The following is a 19,488-nucleotide window of genomic DNA, read 5'->3' on the forward strand; positions in this document are numbered from 1 at the left end:
TTCTGCCATGTCATTCTTGTGCCTTTGAGGCAGGCAGAAATTCAACATGTTAAGTATTTTCTAGTATGAAGATACAATTATATATATGTTTATCAAGCATACGTTATTCATGTTCTGGAGAGCTCTCGATGCTACTTGCAAAAAAGGACACAAATTTGCATATGACACAAAGCATAGCTAAATTTTATGCAAATTGGTTTCCTTTACAAGTAGCTCAGATATCCCACTTCCCATGCTGCGCACTGAGCACAGAAAATCCTGTTGGCGCCCTTGCTCTTCAGTCAAGAGAGGCAGAGACATTGCAAATTTCTTTATACTCATGGAACTGTCTCTTCTACTAAATTGAACAAGGAAGCTTTCGCTGATGTAGTTTCAATATATATGGACACCTGCACCCATAAGGAACTACTTAATTGAAGCACATCAGTTACAAAAGTACATGGCAGAATCATTCTTAAGAGAGAGAGAATGAATGAATGAGGGCTTATCCCAGGAATATTGTTATTCCGACTACCATTTATCAGTTCCAGATTTTCACATACACACTAACAATATTAACACAATCTCCAGTCTTGACTACTGTGAAAAGTCTAATCAAGTGGTTTGAGGTAACATAAAAACATTCTAAATCTTGGTCTTCTGTTGTAAAATATAGCCTTCAGTATCTTTACCTTTAAGGACGATTGGCGTTTCTTTCATTTAAATGCTAAGGGAAAATCTAAACACACTATTTATGTTATATATATTATTACTGAGTGAGCAAAAAAACAAGTGTAACAATGCATGCAGCTTATAAAGTTAACTGGACAAATGGGGAACCTTACCTCTTTGTTACCATTAGTAAATCTGTACTATTAACCATTGCATGTGTAAAGTATCTCAGTTTGGCAAATCTTCCATTTTCAATATTCTAAAAGAGAAAGACAGTTGTATAGAATTCCCTAGAGTATAGAAAGTTCTTTCTGAGGAAAATATTAATGTCTAACATTATTATTAATTTCAGCTTACATTATTATTAATTTCAGCTTATTATAAAACATGTATACATCACATATATTGAGGACATTTAATATCTGCCATGATTAAGAAGAACTTTCACACCTAGTAGTACTGTAATAGAGAGTTGACATAATTGTAAACATCCTTCCACATGATGCGCCATCATCCTGGAATGTGAAAAACCTTTTATCTAAAATTATGAGTACATAATATTGGGCTATTCAGATGTTTATAACCTTGAAAGTACTATGCATTTTCAGATTACCGAATGCTGTAATACTCAAAAGAGAAGACCATTCAAATTCAACCTGAATTGTTACAGAAACCATTTCTTATTGTATTTCTCAGTAAATGGAATACAACTATGCAAATAATCATGGTTTCAGACACAAGCGTCCAATCATATATGATGGTTTTAAAGGAGTGAACTGTGTTTGAGGCATGCAATCCAGACTGGTGGATCTTCCTTAAGCCATAGCTGATTTTTTTTTTTAACATGAAGTGAATAAAAATAAGCTGCTGACCTCTGACTCATAATACCATCCCATGCTGAAATGTTCCTCAACTGTTTATACAGTATTTTCAAAAAGTCTCAAGCACAAATGTTACATCATGTTATCAGTCCCCCCACACCAATGAGAGAAAGAGAGAGAACAAAAAGCCCCCAATTCATACACTCCCTAAAGTCAAACAGAAATACTTTATATTGCATAAAAATTCAATCATACATCTATACATAAAATGGGTGGTTTGTTTTTACAGAACAGGCCTGATATATTTAAATATGTTTTCTTGAACTAAAACCAAAAGTTTAATTTAGATTTTAAATTAGAATGAAAAGGAAATAATAAGGAACAACATTTTAAATCCTATAAATACAGCATAGAAACAATTTTGGTGGTGCATTTAAGAAAGTGAGCAGATTGTAAGATAATTATACTTTATAAAATGCTAATTTTTCACTGCAAGTTCATTAGAAGAAATTCTACAAAACATACAAAACACTGCAATCCATAATATATTCCAAACTAGCCACTGATATAGAACCATTTATTATATAGTAGACAAGGTGAATCTGAGGATTCCAATACACTAGTAGGTTTGCTAGATTATTTTTTAATCCAAGTGACCAAATTATTTCACAAATAAAATCTCAGCAATCCTCACAAAACATTATCCACACATTGCCTACGGAGGAGGGAGATGGAGATGGCAGTGGTGAGATTTATACTTCCTACCTCCCAGCTCACACTCTTAACATGGCTCTAGCTCTCTTTAACTACAGCCACTGGAAATACTTCATTCAGGTTATATGTGAACAGACATTTCAGACTTACAAATTTATGTGCAGTGACAGAACAAAGGAAGCAAAATAGCAAATCTTTCAGCAGCTTAGGGAAGTTCAGTGCATCTCTTTCCCAAGGAGAAAAAGCAGTTACCAGAGAGGTCTTGTTTAAGGAATCTTGGCACTGAATAGGACTGATGAGCACCCTAAAATACCTCATTTCAACTATGTGATTCCATTGTGGATTGAAGATTGGATGGGGGGGGGAGTGTATCAGAAACCTGGTGTTAACTGGGTTGAATTATAAAGAGTTCTGCCTCATCATTCAGCTTTTCTTTTGTATTTTTCCTTCCATGTTTTTCACCTGCTCTTTGATGCTTGTTATTACCACTCTTCTCAAATGCCACCTTACTGTCACTTTCATAATTCATTTTGAAACTGAAAGTTCAATACTTAGAAGAGCCCATTATTTGCATGAAGTGCTTAATTTTTGAATGCTTTCATGCATCTTGATTATATCACTTAATTTACTCAGGCACCCCCACTAAGCATTCACCCCTCTTTATCCTCCAGTAGCCGTTGACCAACATGCCTGGTACTCTCTTCAAGCAAATGCAAGAATGGCTTACTTGCTCGTACCACTGAAAGACACATATTTTTTCCAAGGCAAAAGAGGAAGGACTCAATAACAGCATTATTCTGACTAGTAGTGCCACTAAATTACATCCTGAAGCTACTCCTTACTCTATTAACCACACTTCTTCTGGATTGGGTTATTTGAACTGGCATCACAACAGTGCTTTTGTAAAGATGTTCAGAGTAAAGAAAAGTGAGAACAATAGAGAATGGCAGCCACATAGTAGTGTGACAATTGGTTACTGCTATATCAAAGCTTCAGACAGGTAATCTGTGTAACGGTTCATTTTTTACACATAGATCTCCTTTGATGGATCCTTCTTACTGTCTCTTTAAGGCTTTGACATTGAAGAAGTTATACACCAAACAATATACAATTTATATATATATCCCCAATCACTTATTCTGGAAATTGGGGGTGGGGACCTAAATACATGTAAACCTTTCATATATTAAACTGTTTATTTATAAAGACTGTTGTGTTGGCAACATGTATCCCATAGGAAAAAGGCCAAATTTCACTGGAGGGGTGGAAATGGAAAAGAGCACTAGGTAAAATGTTCTTCAGTCTTCCAGTGGAGTTACAATCATCCGTCAGACAGCTGCAAAAGAAGGATTCTGCAAAGTCAGCTGCTGTGACCCAGAAGAAGGGCGCAGTTGAACCTTCATTCTCACTGCAGTCAGTCTACTTCACCATCAGTAGTTTTTATCCCTCAACATTTCTCATAACTATTTCCAAGCCTGGATTGCACCATCACTAGGGAGAGACTAGCTTGTTTCTGTTCTGTACAAAGATGCTTACACATTTGCCAATTTCCAAACTAGGTGCCAAGATTCTCTTTCCTGAAAATCTGTTCTGTACTATACCCAGGTTTTGCATGGCCTTTAGGCAAGTTGTCCCCAGTGGGCTACCCTGGCTAGCACTGTCAACACTGCTCATTTGCTGGCCCTCTGTCTTCAGGCCCAGTCTGCATTACTGCCTACAAGAAGACATGGCAAGCAGAGGTTACTTCCCCTGCTGCTCCTTTTGCTTCCTGCACTCTTAAGAGGACAGGGAAACAGGTAACAACAGCATAAAGGAGCAGGGCAATGGGCTTCAGGGGCCAGAAGGGGGGTCCTTGCAGGAACGCTGCCCTGATTCTAGCACTGAATCTGCGAATCTAATAGAAATCTTATAATTAAAATATTCTGATATAAATTGGTGTTGGAATTGTAATTCCCATTGTAGACTCCTACCTCCACAACTCACTCAGGGCGGATTTACACCCATGGTTTTGAATGCTAAAAAGGAGTTAAAGAATGGTTGAGATAACCATATAGCCATATGAAGTTGTTTTCCAATGTTAATAATGCATTATTAAAATGTGACACCAGATGGCACTGCAGAGCTACCCCCTTCCAGAAACTGGGTAGACCTTGTGGAAAAGGAAGCAAAGGAGAAACCAAATGTATTGATGTTTTAGAATAATTTAAATATTGCTTTAATAACATTCAAAAGGTGAGTGTGGTTACAGCCCCCCCCACGTCCATTTATTTCCTAGGGTCTACTCTGAGTAGAATTAATTTTGGCCATTGCCCTCAATTTTTTGAGAATGAGAAAACTGGCTATTTATATTTCCCTCACTGTTTCTAGCCTAGAATAGTGCATACTATTTTGTTTTACAACTCCATAGCTGATCTTTATTTTTTAAATACCCAAATATTCCCCCTTTCAAAATATTATTGTCGATTTATACATGGAATTTAGTGGTTCTGATCCAATTGGACTTCGTTCACATTGGATAACCTCTTATATTGAACACACACTTACAGCCTCATGCTGTATGATATTTCTGTAGCATAATTTTATATTAATACATACCTTTTAAAATAGTCATATGCCTTTTTGTATTAATCTTTTTATGTGCTTGGTCGTTTAGGAAACCTGGAGTGTACATGTGTATAATATTCATACAAGTCTAATAATAAATATATAAATGCATATGCACAAATTGATCATTTTTTGTGTGGATCAATACATAAACCCCTTGCTTCTTATTATGATTAAGGAGTGAGATGGCTGTCAGAAAAAAAATATGTGCAGGTAAACCTGACATTCAGATTTCTGAAAACTCCCATCCCTACTCATTGGTCCATAAATCTAAGGAAATAAGCTTTCACAGATGCCCACTTTCTGACTCTGGCTTATCAGCAGCTGCACTGCTACAGAGATGATAGTCCATTCCCTAGGGATTACTGAAAAGTAAAAGCATTAATTTCTAAGTCAAAAATTTCTTTTCTCTCAGATTCACAAGATAGATAAACCTTGCAATGTTTCAATGATATGCTTACAGAAGGCATATTCTTATACTATCATAAGCACATGGTGTAACTGAATGGAAAGAAAACATTATGAAGCACCTATAAATAAAACATTTAAGTAGAGTAGCAGCTCCTGTAATAGTGATACCCAACAACAGGCACTGCCATGCACAGTCCACCACCTAGGCTTCTCCTCACCTACTAGCACAGTGGCAATAAACTCATTTAGGTCTTTTATATGTCTTCAGTTGCCTTGGTCAGCATGACACTGGTTCCCTACTTTACCATTTCTGTGTAATTTCCTGTTGTACAGTGATCAGAAGAAATGAAGGGCATCTACTCTCTCTATGCAGTCAAAAGCCTTTATATATTCTTGAAATTCAGTCAAAAGCCTTTATATATTCCTATTTTCCTCTGGCAAATTGGCTGATTAGTGGCTGGACTAGTAACTGATCATCAAAATATTTCCAAGTGAGTTTCTCTTCCACTGGCTCTCTTCCACCTTGCAGCACCTTGTGGTCGTAGCCCCTTCACTTAAAAGTCAAATCATCAATAGTTTCAATTTGAACCACAGGGTTAGAATTAAAAGCCTCATATTTCATACTATATTTCACAACATGTTTGAACTAAATGAAAGTTTAAGGCAAAAATGTTAAATTAAGTTTCTGAAAATGAAAGGATGTAAACTATAAATGTGTTTTTAAAAATAAAAGTTGATAAAGCAAGTGACAAATAGGTAAGATAATAAATAATGGTAGGGATGTTTGAACAGATCAGATCAATCTTTTTTATATAGACTCATTTATTGTTATTACAGAATATTCATACACAATTTTCAATACCTAAAACTAAAATTTAACAACAACAATAAACACAGTTATAGGGCAACACTGAGTACTTATATCTAAATGGCATTTTGCGTAAAAATGCACAAATGATTTTAAATTTAATGCATAAAATTAAAATAATGATGTAAATGGAAAATATACTATTTAAAAACAGTATATATTTTGACTGGGGAAAAATCATACTTACAAGATTATTGTCAAAGTACTGTCAAAGCAACAGCATTCAAATAAAGACAATTAAAACAACAATTTTCTTTGTGCTTAGACTTCATTAGTGTATATTTTTAAACTTACATTTAAGACACAATTGTAAAACAGCTACTATAATTTTTGCTTTTCTGTGGCAGTTAAACTTAAAGTGGCAGCATTTAACTTGATAATTCAGCAGAGAAAGTACATATTACTCTAACTGTCATCATCATCATCACTATCACTAATATGACACATAGTCCATTTTCTGCAGGCCTGTCTTTTCTGCAAGCATGGTAAGAGAAGAAAGAAGCAGAAGTGTTAGTTGAAGCTGGAAAGTTTAATTATTTGTTATTTTAAAAAATGCAAAAAAAGAAAGATGAGATGCAACTTTTGAATTTTTAGTATGCAGAAGAAGAATTTCAGTTAGTACAAATGTAACCCTATATTTCACCACTCACTAAAATAAGTCCAAGTTTATTTTTTCTATAAATATATGCAAATCTCAAAACCTCAAAAGACTTTGGAACTTACAAAGCACAGTCACAGCTGAACCATAGCTTTCTGTACTATATAAAACCTACTCTATTTGTGTTTTCTATTTTTAGACCACATAGATTTTATAAATCAAAGTATAAAACAGGAAACCTGTGAGTAGAGAGTTTTCTTTGCACTGATCTGCACACAGATTTGCTTAATTACCTTGAAATGCATAGATAAGTCTCCACAGGCAGAGGAACTCTGCATAAGAAAGTTTCTGTACTCATAAATTGCTGGTTCTGCACCATAAATTGCTGGCATCAGTCAGACATTATTCAGTTCCAGAACTGCAATTTGCAAATCTGGTTTACAATAACTGCTTTGGTTTACCGTAGCTGCTTCAACTTATGGTGGAGCACATGTAAGCACTCCATACATAAGCTGATCAAGCCACCTTGTGAGCCAATTTTACAACACTACTTAAATTAATTAAGTACTGTGGGATAGAAGTTGGTGAAGTCCATCTCATCATTGGCCAGAATCCCCTTTGTTTCCTAGACTAAATTGAACAGTCAATTGTAATGATCCTAAATTGCCTCTCCCAGTAAACTGACACAGTCCGTGTCCATTTATCCAGTTCTAATATGTGATCACAGCAGACTAAATCTAAGCGTATATGTACTAGGGATTGTGGTGCCAATACCAGAGTTCCCTTCCTGCCAAAATCACAGGAGAGTTATAGAATGTATTTCTATGTCTGTCTCACTGTACCCTCAAGTACAGTAAATCTACTTACGGAAACCTTTATCTGAATATGGAGTGTCTAAACTATTATAAAATGTATTAATTAATCAAAAATAAATCATTGTGGCCAATGCTTGCGCAACCACTTTCAGATAGTAGGATGTAAACTGAGGGATGTTCTCCATGCACATGTGGAAGCAGCTGCTCAATTGTTGGGAATATACTCAAATTCCCATTTCTCACTATGAGGCCACAGATTTAACAATTTTGAACTTTCCAAAACTTAACAAAAAGGATCTGGGAATTGTTCCCAAATCAACTGTTCCAATTTATCAAACAAAGAAGGAAAACAGTAACTACACAGTGGCTTGGTTCACACATTGTGCTAAAAGAGACTCTGTCTTAGCAGGTAGGCATGAGTGTGTGAGCTCCCAGAGAGAATCTTGCAGCTAATTTGCTCCTTCCACCAGTAGTCTTTGTTTCTCAACATTTCGATACACTTATTTCTCACAACTAATTCCACTACCCACTATCATGTTTCAATTTCATAGTAAAATAAACCCCTTTATTTATTTTTCTTTTAAACATTGTTCTAGATCAAAACTAGTCAACAATGGCCAATATTCAAAATACTATGAGTTTTATAGACTATAAAAAATAATTTTTAAATAAAATAAAAACCCGTATTGAAGTACTGTAGTAACATTTCAAATAAAGACTTCTATAAATATAAAAACATTTCAAAAAGATTAAGTGCATTTCTTTTCATCTCAATATTTATTCTTTGTTGTGTCCCTTCTCATTAAGGCATTTGTGTATGTTATATAGTTAAGGCTTTAGAAAACATTTTAATATAAATGTTGTTGCTTTCCCCCCACTACTTTGGATCTGTTCTCCTACTTACATCCCCTCACACCGGCCATTTCGCAAATCTCTATTTTTATTAAACAACTAAAAAATAGCACTTAGGATACGTACTTAACTTTCTCTGCAGTAAAAATCCCACACGCTAGGGTTAAAACAAAGTGAAATCAGCTGCAATAGCTGATTTTTTGTTTTGTTTTCACATCCCTTCAAACCAAAGACTGCTATTTCAGCTGCCTCTCTAAGCTACATTTCTAATGTATTTTAACTAAAAATTCTTATCTTGAAATCTAGCAGCTTTCTTAGGTCTGTCTTGTGGACAGTGCTATCACAGAGAAAATGAGAGGGACAATACAGGCCATCCGGAGGATGCAGTAATGTGCATCCATAGTTCTGCACACAGACACACATGCAACAGATGGAGAGAGGATGCGCCGACAGACTGACTTATTCCCTGTTATTATAAAAGCAGATTATTATTATTTTCAAAAACTTAAATAAAAAATGTCAAATAATCTTGAAACCAACAGGTAACATATACTGTTAATGGAAATTGAAAAAATGGTCTCCACTGACTAAATACTAAAACATTCCTGAATGCATAAATAGGAATAACTGTTCCTAATATTTTTTTAAAAAAATATATGTTTAAGTATGGAAGAGGAATGTATGTGCATGTAAAAAGTGTATTATATTATGTCTCCTTGAAGGTTTAGTTTCTTCACCTGTAACATTTGACTTCCAGCACCATCTCTTAATCTGTATGGTCGAATGACTCCATCCTCACCAAAGAAGCGGGGAGGACGCAAGCTCATAACATCTTCGGAAGCATTGGTAGCTCTGAGGGGGAGGAAAGTTAAGACCTTTGCATTACAGAAATAGAATAAATATTTTCATGAATATTCTAAAACGTTTTAATAAAGTATAAACATCCATATAAAACAAGGTTAAATAGCTAAGCAATACAAATTACAAATTCTGAAACTAGTAAAAAACGTAGCTGAGTCAGGAGGAACGTACTGCCTACGTCTAGACAGGAGGAAAAACTGAGGGAGTCCAACCTGCTTCCCACAAGTCTTTGCTCCTGTCTAGTGTCTTGCGACAGGGTGAACACCCTTTCCACTGGATATGACACCCCACAAACTAAAACTAGCTCCAGTAGGTTCAGGTAGGTAGCTGTGTACATGAAAGTACATGAAAGCTCATACCAAGAACAAACTTAGTTGGTCTCTAAGGTGCTACTGGACCTTTTATTATTATTTTTTATATATATTTCTAGCTCCAGTAGGTGTATTTCCCATAGCATGGGTGTACCAACAGCCAGTGGAGACCTGATTGCTGGGAGAGAACACAGAGCAGGGGAGCCTGAATATCTCTATTATGGGGGAGGCTCTCTCACCACAAAGAAAATCAATCAATCAATCAATCAATCTTTATTACGGTCCAGAGACCCAACAAATCATTACAAAGGAATGCACAGTTCAGACAGCCTACCTCCAGGTTAAACAAGCATTTTGTTCAGGCTTAAAGATAGGGATCATTGGTTCTTGCAACCACCGATAAAAACTTCGCCACTGCTAATGTTCTAGCGTTTGTCCGGTCTTCCAATAGGAACCTGACATAGTGAGCCTCTGATTTTCCCGGGAAAGGTACCAGCAAGGGTAATATCAATTCAGCCCTGGCTTGCTCATATTTCACACAGTGCACAAAGAAAATAAAACACACTGGTACAAAACGGTTCATAACAGCAAATTTCGCATAATTCTCTTAGTATGCTATTTTTTTTCTTTGTAGTTTTTACTGGTATGAACTATGACAATCTGAAGGCACAGTAAGAAAAGAATGGAGTAAGAGGTAAGGGTTATAGTTTTTTAGTAAAACTTTTCTGAAAAGGCAAAGAAGGAATAAAGGAGAGGGAAATACAGCGAAAAGAAAGAACCTGAGCTCAAAAGGCAAAAAAATAGTGTAGACACATATGCCTTGGGAAACGACAGGAACTAAAGTGAAGGAGTCCAAAGGGCACATGCAACTTAGCTAACTCCAACATGTGCCTGTCTTGGATGAATTACAGAACACAACTGTCTGCATGGATGTCTCTTATGTCAAGCTGAGAAACATACACTAACACATAATGACATATTTAAAATGATATTTTTTCAAGTACCATTTTTCGCCCTATAGGACGCACCGGCCCATAGGACGCACCTATTTTTTTGGGGGGGGGAATAAAGAAAAAAAATTATTCCCCCCCCCCAGCGCGGGAACTCCCGCAGGGCTCCCTAGGCTGCAGAGATCTGCCCAAAGCGCGGGGCGCTCTGCTTCAGCGTGCCCCGCGCTCCGTGCAGCAGGCTGCAGATAGCTTCCTGAAGCGCGGGGCGCTCTGCTTCAGGGCGCCCTGCGCTCCGGGCAAGCAGGCTGCTATCCGAAGCCTAGGGAGCCCTGCGGAAACTCCCGCGGGCTCCCCAGGCTTATGAATAGCTTCCTGAAGCCTGGAGAGAGAGAGGGGTCGGTGCGCACAGACCCCTCTCGCTCTCCAAGCTTCAGCAAAAGCCTGCATTCGCCCCATAGGACGCACACACATTTCCCCTCCATTTTTGGAGGGGGAAAAGTGCATCTTATAGGGCGAAAAATACGGTACTTCTATTGCAAGCTAATAATATATTTCATATTTAGGGGAAATATTTCAAAGAAAAGTAATATAAGAATTATAAAATGAAATTTATCATGCGTACAACTGTTGATTTTTTAAAAATTAAAGTTGTTCTCATTTTATTTAAAGTACCTGTGTTATCAGCGCTGATAATTTTATTAAGGAATGTTTAAATAAAATTACTGATCAAGGACTGAAATGTGAACAGTATGGCGCAGTCACTTTGTGATGGTGGTGGTCACAAATAATGGTAATCAATACATTCTTACCTTTTAATTCCCTGAAAGGTGCTGCTAGCCATATCTATTATTCCTCCAGTGGGTCTTGCTACAGCTCCCACTAATCCTTTTCCAACGCCTTTGAAGAAACCTGTTGCTCCTTCTTTCTGGGCTCCTAGAAAACAATGACAGCAGCAAACAACAAAACATAAAATAGAATCACAGCATCACAGAATTGTAGAGTTGGGAAGGACCCAGAGCATCACCTGGCCCAACCCCTTTCAATGCAGGAATATGCAGCTGCCCCATACGGGGACTGAACCTGCAAAATTGGGGTTATCAGCACCACACTCTAACAAATAAATGAACATCTTTTTAAAGAAAGCATATTTTATCATTTGCTACAATTAGGGCTGAGGTGTGAGTTATTTCATAAACTTTTCCAGCTTAAAGGAGGGCTGTGGGAGAGGAAGAGTATAAAACGTTTCACAAAATGCATGCCCCCTGCAACATTGAGGATATCTGGATCCAAATCAGAGTGCAAGCAGTACTTTCAGCCCTCAGGCTGGTCCTGAAGTTAAAGGAATAAGGGGGAAATATTGTCCAACAGCAGCAGGGAATGGGGTAAGTGCTGGTAATGGTGAAAAAACTTCACCCCTCTCTGTAAGTTCTCCTAAATATTATCAAAATGCACTCCCATCCAATCTGCAAAATGGTAGATAGACAGGAGGCTATTTTGGCTCAGCGCTAATTAAAACTATGACACACCATTATAACAATTGTAAACATACATTATTTTTTTCTATTTTGCTTCATTTGTCAGCAGCAGGTAAAAAGTAGCTTGTTTTTCACATAAAGTATATCTCAGCAAATAGCAGCTTTAGGTTCAAATAACACAGTACGAACTGAGAGAACGATCATACCTCTTATTGGCTTTGTTACTATTCCTGTTATTCCACTGACAAAACCCTGTAAGTTAAAACAAAATGGCATCTCAATTTTGTTTTAAAATGGATTTCTCAGCATGATTTAAGACTGTGAAGTTGATTATATAATAATAATAATTTATTATTAATACCCCGCCTATCTGGCTGGGTTTCCCCAGCCACTCTGGGTGGCTTCCAGCAAAATATTAAAATACAATAATTCATCAAATATTAAAAGCTTCCCTAAACAGGTCTGCCTTCAGATGTCTTCTAAAAGTGAGATTCTTGTTTATTTCTTTGACAACTGGTGGGAGGGCATTCCACAGGGTGGGCACCACTACCGAGAAGGCCCTCTGCCTGGTTCCCAGTGTGGTGTAGTGGTTAAGAGCGGTAGTCTTGCAATCTGGGGAACCGGGTTCGCGTCTCCACTCCTCCACATGCAGCTGCTGGGTGACCTTGGGCCAGTCACACTTCTCTGAAGTCTCTCAGCCCCACTCACCTCACAGAGCGTTTGTTGTGGGGGAGGAAGGGAAAGGAGAATGTTAGCCACTCTGAGACTCCCTAGGGTAGTAATAAAGAGGGATATCAAATCCAAACTCTTCTTCTTCTTCTTCTTCTTCTTCTTCTTCTTCTTCTTCTTCTTCTTCTTCTTATCTTTGCTTCTCGCAGTGAGGGAACCGCCAGAAGGCCCTCGGCGCTGGACTTCAGCGTCCGGGCAGAACGATGGGGGTGGAGACGCTCCTTCAGGTATACTGGGCCAAGGCCATTTAGGGCTTTAAAGGTCAGCACCAACACTTTGAATTGTGCTCGGAAACGTACTGGGAGCCAATGTAGGTATTTCAGGACCGGTGTTATGTGGTCTCGGCGGCTGCTCCCAGTCACCAGTCTAGCTGCCGCATTCTGGATTACCGGTAGTTGTAGTTTCCGGGTCACCTTCAAAGGTAGCTCCACCCAGAGCGCATTGCAGTAGTCCAAGCAAGAAATAACCAGAGCATGCACCACTCTGGTGAGACAGTCCACAGGCAGGTAGGGTCTCAGCCGTCGTACCAGATGGAGCTGGTAGACAGCTGCCCTGGACACAGAACTGACCTGTGCCTCCTTGGACAGCTGTGAGTCCAAAATGACTCCCAGGCTGCACACCTAGTCCTTCAGAGGCACAGTTACCCCATTCAGGACCAGGGAGTCCTCCATACCCACCCGCCCTGTCCTCTCAAAACAGTACTTCTGTCTTGTCAGGATTCAACCTCAATCTGTTAGCCACCATCCATCCTCCAACTGCCTCCAGACACTCACACAGGACCTTCACTGGTTCTGATTTAAAAGAGAGGCAGAGCTGGGTATCATCCACATTCTGATGAACTCCCAGCCCAAATCCCCTGATGATCTCTCCCAGCAGCTGCATGTAGATGTTAAAAAGCAAGGGGGAGAGGACGGAACCTTGAGGCACCCCACAAGTGAGAGCCCAGGGGTCTGAACACTCATTTGCCAAAGTACTGGAGCAGGCATAGGCAAACTCCAGACCTCCAGATGTTAACTACAATTCCCATCATCCCTAGCTAACAGGATCAGTGGTCAGGGATCATGGGAATTGTAGTCTCAAAACATCTGGAGGGCCGGAGTTTGCCTACGCCTGTACTGGAGCATAAAAATAATGGAGACTGAATTCCTAATATAAACTTTCACTTACTCTAAATCATAGCAATATTTTCAATCTTACCTTAATTAGAGCATGGATCAATAGCAAACGGTGTGGTGGGGCCAGCTCACCTGACCTTCCGACAGCTGAGTCACTGCTGTTCGCAGTCACACTATTTGCATTACACCAACCTTCCCATCGCTGTGCCTCTTCCCTCTTTTGCAAGGGAGCAGCAACTCTGCTGTCAGAAACCCATCATGTTCACTTCTGATGTGAATGATAATATAATTTATGCAGCTTGTGACTGCAACTCTATCTGCCAAAGAACTAGTGTTGAAACTATTCAACCTATCAATATTAAAATATGTTATGTGATGTTTCTTACAGATACCAAGCCTTTTCCACCACGAGTGATACCCTCTTTCAGGCCAGCAGGCTGCCTATTCATGGCTTCCCTTCGCTTCTGCTGATAGTCTTCATCCATAGTTATTGCTGCTACTCCTTTAGCCATAGCACCAGTTATTCTTGATGCAGCACCAGCTAATCCACCTATTAGCATAAGAGATTTAATGAAAAATATTCAATGTTTTAAAGAGTAAAAAATGCACAGATTACTTTTGCAGCTTTTACCTATGTGTAAAAAAATGACTGCTTACCAACAGCACCACCAACTAGGGCTTTAAGACCCAGTGCCATTCCTTCTACAAACTCTTCTGGACCCTGGATAGCCCCCTAAGAAGAAGAAAGACAAATATCTTTAAAATATTCTGATTGATAACCTACAACCATTCTTTTCTGATAAGAATAATAGAATTGTAGAGTTGGAAGGGATCTCTAGCGTCATCTAATCCAACCCCCTGCAATGCAGGAATCTCAGTTAAAGGATCCAACCTCCCGAGGGAGACTGTTCCACTGTCGAACAGCTCTTACTGTCAGAAAGTTCTTCCTGATGTTTCGTTGGAATCCTCCATGTGACAGCCCATCAGATATTTGAAGTATCTCCTCGTCTCGTATCTCCTCTCAATCTCCTCTTTTCCAAGCTAAACATACCTCCTTCAACCTTCCCCCATACGCCTTGGCTTACAGACCCTTGGTCATCTTAGATGCCCTCCGCGACACACATTACAGCTTGTCCATATTCTTCTTAAATTTTAGTGTCCAGAATTGGACACAGTATTCCAGGTGTGGTCTGACCAAGGCAGAATAGAGTGGGACTATTACTTCCCTTGATCTGGACACTTTACTTCTGTTGATGCAGCCTAGAATAACATTAGCTTTGTTTTTGCTGCTGTATCACACTGTTGACTCATACTACGCTTGTGGTCCACCAAGATCCCTAGATTCTCACTCCTCAAATATTTATAAAGAGTCCAATCTAGCAGTTTGTTTAGTTGTGTCCGCCTCTTCGTGACCCCCTGGACCAGAGCACGCCAGGCACGCCTGTCTTCCACTGCCTCCCGCAGTTTGGTCAAACTCATGCTGGTAGCTTCAAGAACACTGTCCCACCATCTCGTCCTCTGTCGTCCCCTTCTTGTGCCCGCCATCTTTCCCAACATCAGGGTCTTTTCCAGGGAGTCTTCTCTTCTCATGAGGTGGCCAAAGTCTTGGAGCCTCAGCTTCAGGATCTGTCCTTCCAGTGAGCACTCAGGGCTGATTTCCTTAAGAATGGAGAGGTTTGATCTTCTTGCAGTCCATGGGACTCTCCAAAGTCTCCTCCAGCACCATGATTCAAAAGCATCCATTCTTCGGCGATCAGCCTTCCTTATGGTCCAGCTCTCACTTCCATACATCACTACTGGGAAAAGCATTGCTTTAACTATACGGACCTTTGTCAGCAAGGTGATGTTTCCGTTTTTTAAGATGCTGTCTAGGTTTGTCATCACTTTTCTCCCAAGAAGCAGGCAATTCAATACTGCCATCTCCACATGGACATAAACTGTTTTCCAGCGGAATTTTTTGAAATCAACCCTCAAGTACAGTATGTTCAATCTTGCATAAGTGAAACCATGTCTGTATTTTGGAACTGTTAAATTTTGCAAGTAGGGTGTCAATGTGTCAAGGAGACTAGGTGAGAAATAATCCTACCATTGACAAAATTTCCTTATGTTGGCCAAATTATTTTGTCATTCAATGTCATATAGGCACTGTCCAATTAAATTATTTGCTTTGCTGAAGCCCAATGTTAATCATTGTTGTGGTGATAAACCAGATGAATAAAGCTTTTGGATGACAAATTTTAGTCCAGGCGCTCTCATTGCAATACTCCAAAGGACATCAACCACAAATTTGTTCCTTCCACAGTGATTAGGCCTTCAAAAACTCAGTATCTTTCTACATTTTTGGCAGAATTTTATGTGAAGTGGCTGTTGCCTTCCACTGTAAATATTTACATACTAGTACAGCCTTAGATTGCCTTGAGGAAAAACTAGGTAGAGAACACACCTGGTAAGGTTCATAGAAGAATGCTTCAACTCCTTCAGACAAGTCTCTTATGAATCCAAATGGATTGCCCAAAACATCCAGTCCAAGAATAAGAACATACATTTGCTTAATAGCCTAAAATGCAAATAGACATGTTATGAAAATATATATTTAAAGCATATAATTTCAATCTACAAATTAATCTACAAATAACTCATTTTGTGAGTCTGTCTATGCAGCTATTTATTATTCTTAATTAAATTTGTATACCACCCTTTAGCCTATGCTCCCAGGGTGGTTCACAACAGAAAAATACAAAATGAGAATACAAAATATGTAATAAAATGAAAACAAACCCCTCCCACAAACACATTTAAAAACCCATAGAACCAACCAAATGCCCGGTTAAAGAGGTTTTTTTTTTTTGCCTGGCTGGCACCTAAAGTTATGTAATGAAGGTGCCAAGCAAAATGGTCAATTCGTGTTAGGTTCATGATATACTAACCTGCTTTGAATAATGCATAACTACAGCCCACTGCAGTTGCTCTGTAGTACAAAAGTGGTAGTTGAGCTCAAAGAATGCCAATCTAGAACAAGTAAATTACATTAAAATGGCAAAATAAAATATATTCTGTATGTAATGTTTTAATTAAAATCAACTAAGTAAATATTCTACTTACTTAAGAACAACATCCTGCACATCTGTGAGTGTGGCCCCAATACTCTTTAACAAGAGGTTTAAGGACTGAACTGGAATTAGCTCCTTGCGTGTCTCTTCCTTGTTGCTATCGTCTCCAGGAGTGCTAAGTGAAAAACTTAAGTGTAACTGAAATGAGAGCGGGGGAGGGGATGAAATATGGGAAACACCAGTAGTATGTGGGATGCTACCTTAGATCTTAAAAATATTTTTGCTATGATATTGCATTATTATATCTTACATATAAGTCAGCTTGATAAGAATGTTTACCACTGCTGTTGCACAAAAATATAAACCATCAACTAGTATGGTACAAAGTGTATGACTAGGACTATGGATATGAGGTTTCAAATCCTCAAATGAGACCTCGGGGTAAGGATATATAGTGCTGGGCATCTATCTCACTAGAAGTCCTGGGGCTCTTGTGTTGTGGGGTGCTTCCATACGAGAGCTGCCGTGCACTTTTGAGGCCCTGGTCTTGCAAGATCAGCTGCAGCAAAACTAAAACTATTATTATTTATTTATTAAATTTGTATACAACCCTTCAGCTGAAGACCACAGGGCGATTCGCAACATTAAAATATAAAATGAGAATACAAAATACATAATAAAATAAAAATAAACTAATAACTCCCCCTCCACAAACATATTTAAAAGGCCATAGAATGTTAATCAGCCCAAGGCCTGGTGATAGAGAAATGTTTTCACCTGGCACTAAAAGACATGTAATGAAGGCACCAGGCGAGTCTCCCTGGGGAGAGTATTCCACAGATGGGAAGCCACCACAGTAAAGGCCTGTTCTTCTGTTGCCACCCTCCGCACTTCTCATGGAGGGGGCACACAAAGAAGAGCCTCAGATGGTGAGTCGGTTCATGTGGGAAATAGAGGACCTTGAGGTATTGTGGTCCTGAGCCATTTAAGGCTTTATCGGTCAAAACTAGCACTGTGAATTAGGCCTGGAAACTACCGTATTTTTTGCACCATAACACTCACTTTTTTCCTCCTAAAAAGTAAAGGGAAATGTCTGTGCGTGTTATGGAGGGAATGCCTACGGGTTGCATGCCTATGGACTTTCCTCCTCTAAAAACTATGTGCGTGTTATGGTCAGGTGCGTGTTATAGAGCGAAAAATACGGTAATTGGCAACCAGGCTGGAATCTGTGTAATATACTCAAACCGACTTGCCTTGGTGAGCAACCTGGCCACTGAATTCTGCACCAACTGAGGTTTCCAAACCGTCTTCAGAGGCAGCCCTAATCTAACCTAGAGCAACACGTGCAGCACAGATTCCCAGCCTTCTTGGGGTAGAAGGGCTGTGAATGCATTATTGCTCAAAGGAAGGGATATGGATGTACTGTATAAAAATCACGACAGCTGGGCTGTTTGTAGGTGGAATATGAATGGGCTGGAAGCTGTGCTTCATTCTGAGTAAAGTGGGGTTTCATGCATTAATATAATCACCTTCATCTTCACTCTTGTTCATTGGCTGCGTATTTAAATATCCAAACATAACAGTTATGACGTACACATACCTTGATTGGAGAAATATGAAAATATTCATATAGGCTGATTTGTGATGTATCTGTTGATGATATATTCTTCAATTCCTCATGTACAGATTCTACATCCTTTTTGAAGAGTTCTATCTATGAAGATAATAATAATAATAATAATAATAATAATAATAATAATAATAATAATAGTTATGCCCCGCCCATCTGGCTGGGTTTCCCCAGCCACTCTGTGCGGCTTCCAACAAGAGATTAAAAATACATTAAAACATCAGTCATTAAAAGCAGGGCTGCCTTCAGATGTCTTCTAAAAGTCAGATAGTTGTTTATTTCTTTGACGTCTGCTGGGAGGGCGTTCCACAGGGTGGGTGCCACTACCGCGAAGGCCCTCTGCCTGGTTCCCTGTAACTTTGCTTCTCACAGTGAGGGAACCGCCAGAAGGCCCTCGGTGCTGGACCTCAGTGTCCGGGCAGAATGATGGGGGTGGAGACGCTCCTTCATTAACTTAAAACCAGCATTTCTTAAAGCCAAATTATACACTACCAGTTTCATGACAAATGATCTAGCTATTCTGTTGAGTTTAAAGAACCTTCTGGGTTGATGTCAATGTATAGAAATATTTCATGTTCTATTTCTTATTTGATGACAAACAGCGTTTGACCTTGTTTATATGTCCAATGTAGCACATGTTCCATATTTCTCATTAAGCACCATTTGGTACAAAATATTCAATACAGCGGATAAAAAAATTGAGCCAACACACATTATGGTTTGTTGCTTTTTAACTCCATTGAACAATAATTTGTACCTCTTGATCTTTGGGCACCTCGTCTGCAAGTGTAAAGAATTCAGCCAATGCATAAAGAAACCCAAGATCTAATCGGAGATCCATCTCTTGAATTAGGACCTTAAAATACCTGCAAAATAGTTTAAAAATGTCACATTGCAGAAGCTTTTTTGTTTTTGTTTTGTTAATAACGTCTTTGTCATTAAAATCCACCAGTTCATAAAAATATAAAAAAAATTCTATTAATGAAAGTTCCAACTGAATTCATATGGATTAAGTAGAAAGGCAGTCTAGATT

At 38.8% G+C, this 19,488-nt stretch overlaps 1 protein-coding gene across 5 annotated transcripts in view; it reads right to left on the reverse strand.

Annotated features, from left to right (window-relative positions):
• VPS13A (vacuolar protein sorting 13 homolog A) overlaps window positions 1-19,488 on the reverse strand; it is a 148,429-nt gene that overhangs the window by 5,956 nt on the left and 122,985 nt on the right. For 2 of the 5 annotated variants that reach the window (XM_053409056.1, XM_053409055.1), the window contains exons 59-69: window positions 19,213-19,321; window positions 18,426-18,539; window positions 16,878-17,023; window positions 16,703-16,784; window positions 16,219-16,332; window positions 14,433-14,508; window positions 14,162-14,325; window positions 12,138-12,183; window positions 11,266-11,389; window positions 9,072-9,186; window positions 825-910 (exon numbers count right to left, since the gene is read on the reverse strand). In XM_053409056.1, coding sequence (XP_053265031.1) covers window positions 825-910; window positions 9,072-9,186; window positions 11,266-11,389; window positions 12,138-12,183; window positions 14,162-14,325; window positions 14,433-14,508; window positions 16,219-16,332; window positions 16,703-16,784; window positions 16,878-17,023; window positions 18,426-18,539; window positions 19,213-19,321 — 1,176 coding nt within the window. Of the gene's footprint in view, window positions 1-824; window positions 911-6,318; window positions 6,544-9,071; window positions 9,187-11,265; window positions 11,390-12,137; window positions 12,184-14,161; window positions 14,326-14,432; window positions 14,509-16,218; window positions 16,333-16,702; window positions 16,785-16,877; window positions 17,024-18,425; window positions 18,540-19,212; window positions 19,322-19,488 lie in introns of those variants that run through there. The other 3 variants (XM_053409058.1, XM_053409057.1, XM_053409059.1) reach the window with 2 other exon arrangements.

Source organism: Podarcis raffonei, chromosome 11, assembly GCF_027172205.1.
Source record: "Podarcis raffonei isolate rPodRaf1 chromosome 11, rPodRaf1.pri, whole genome shotgun sequence".
NCBI lineage: Eukaryota > Metazoa > Chordata > Lepidosauria > Squamata > Lacertidae > Podarcis > Podarcis raffonei.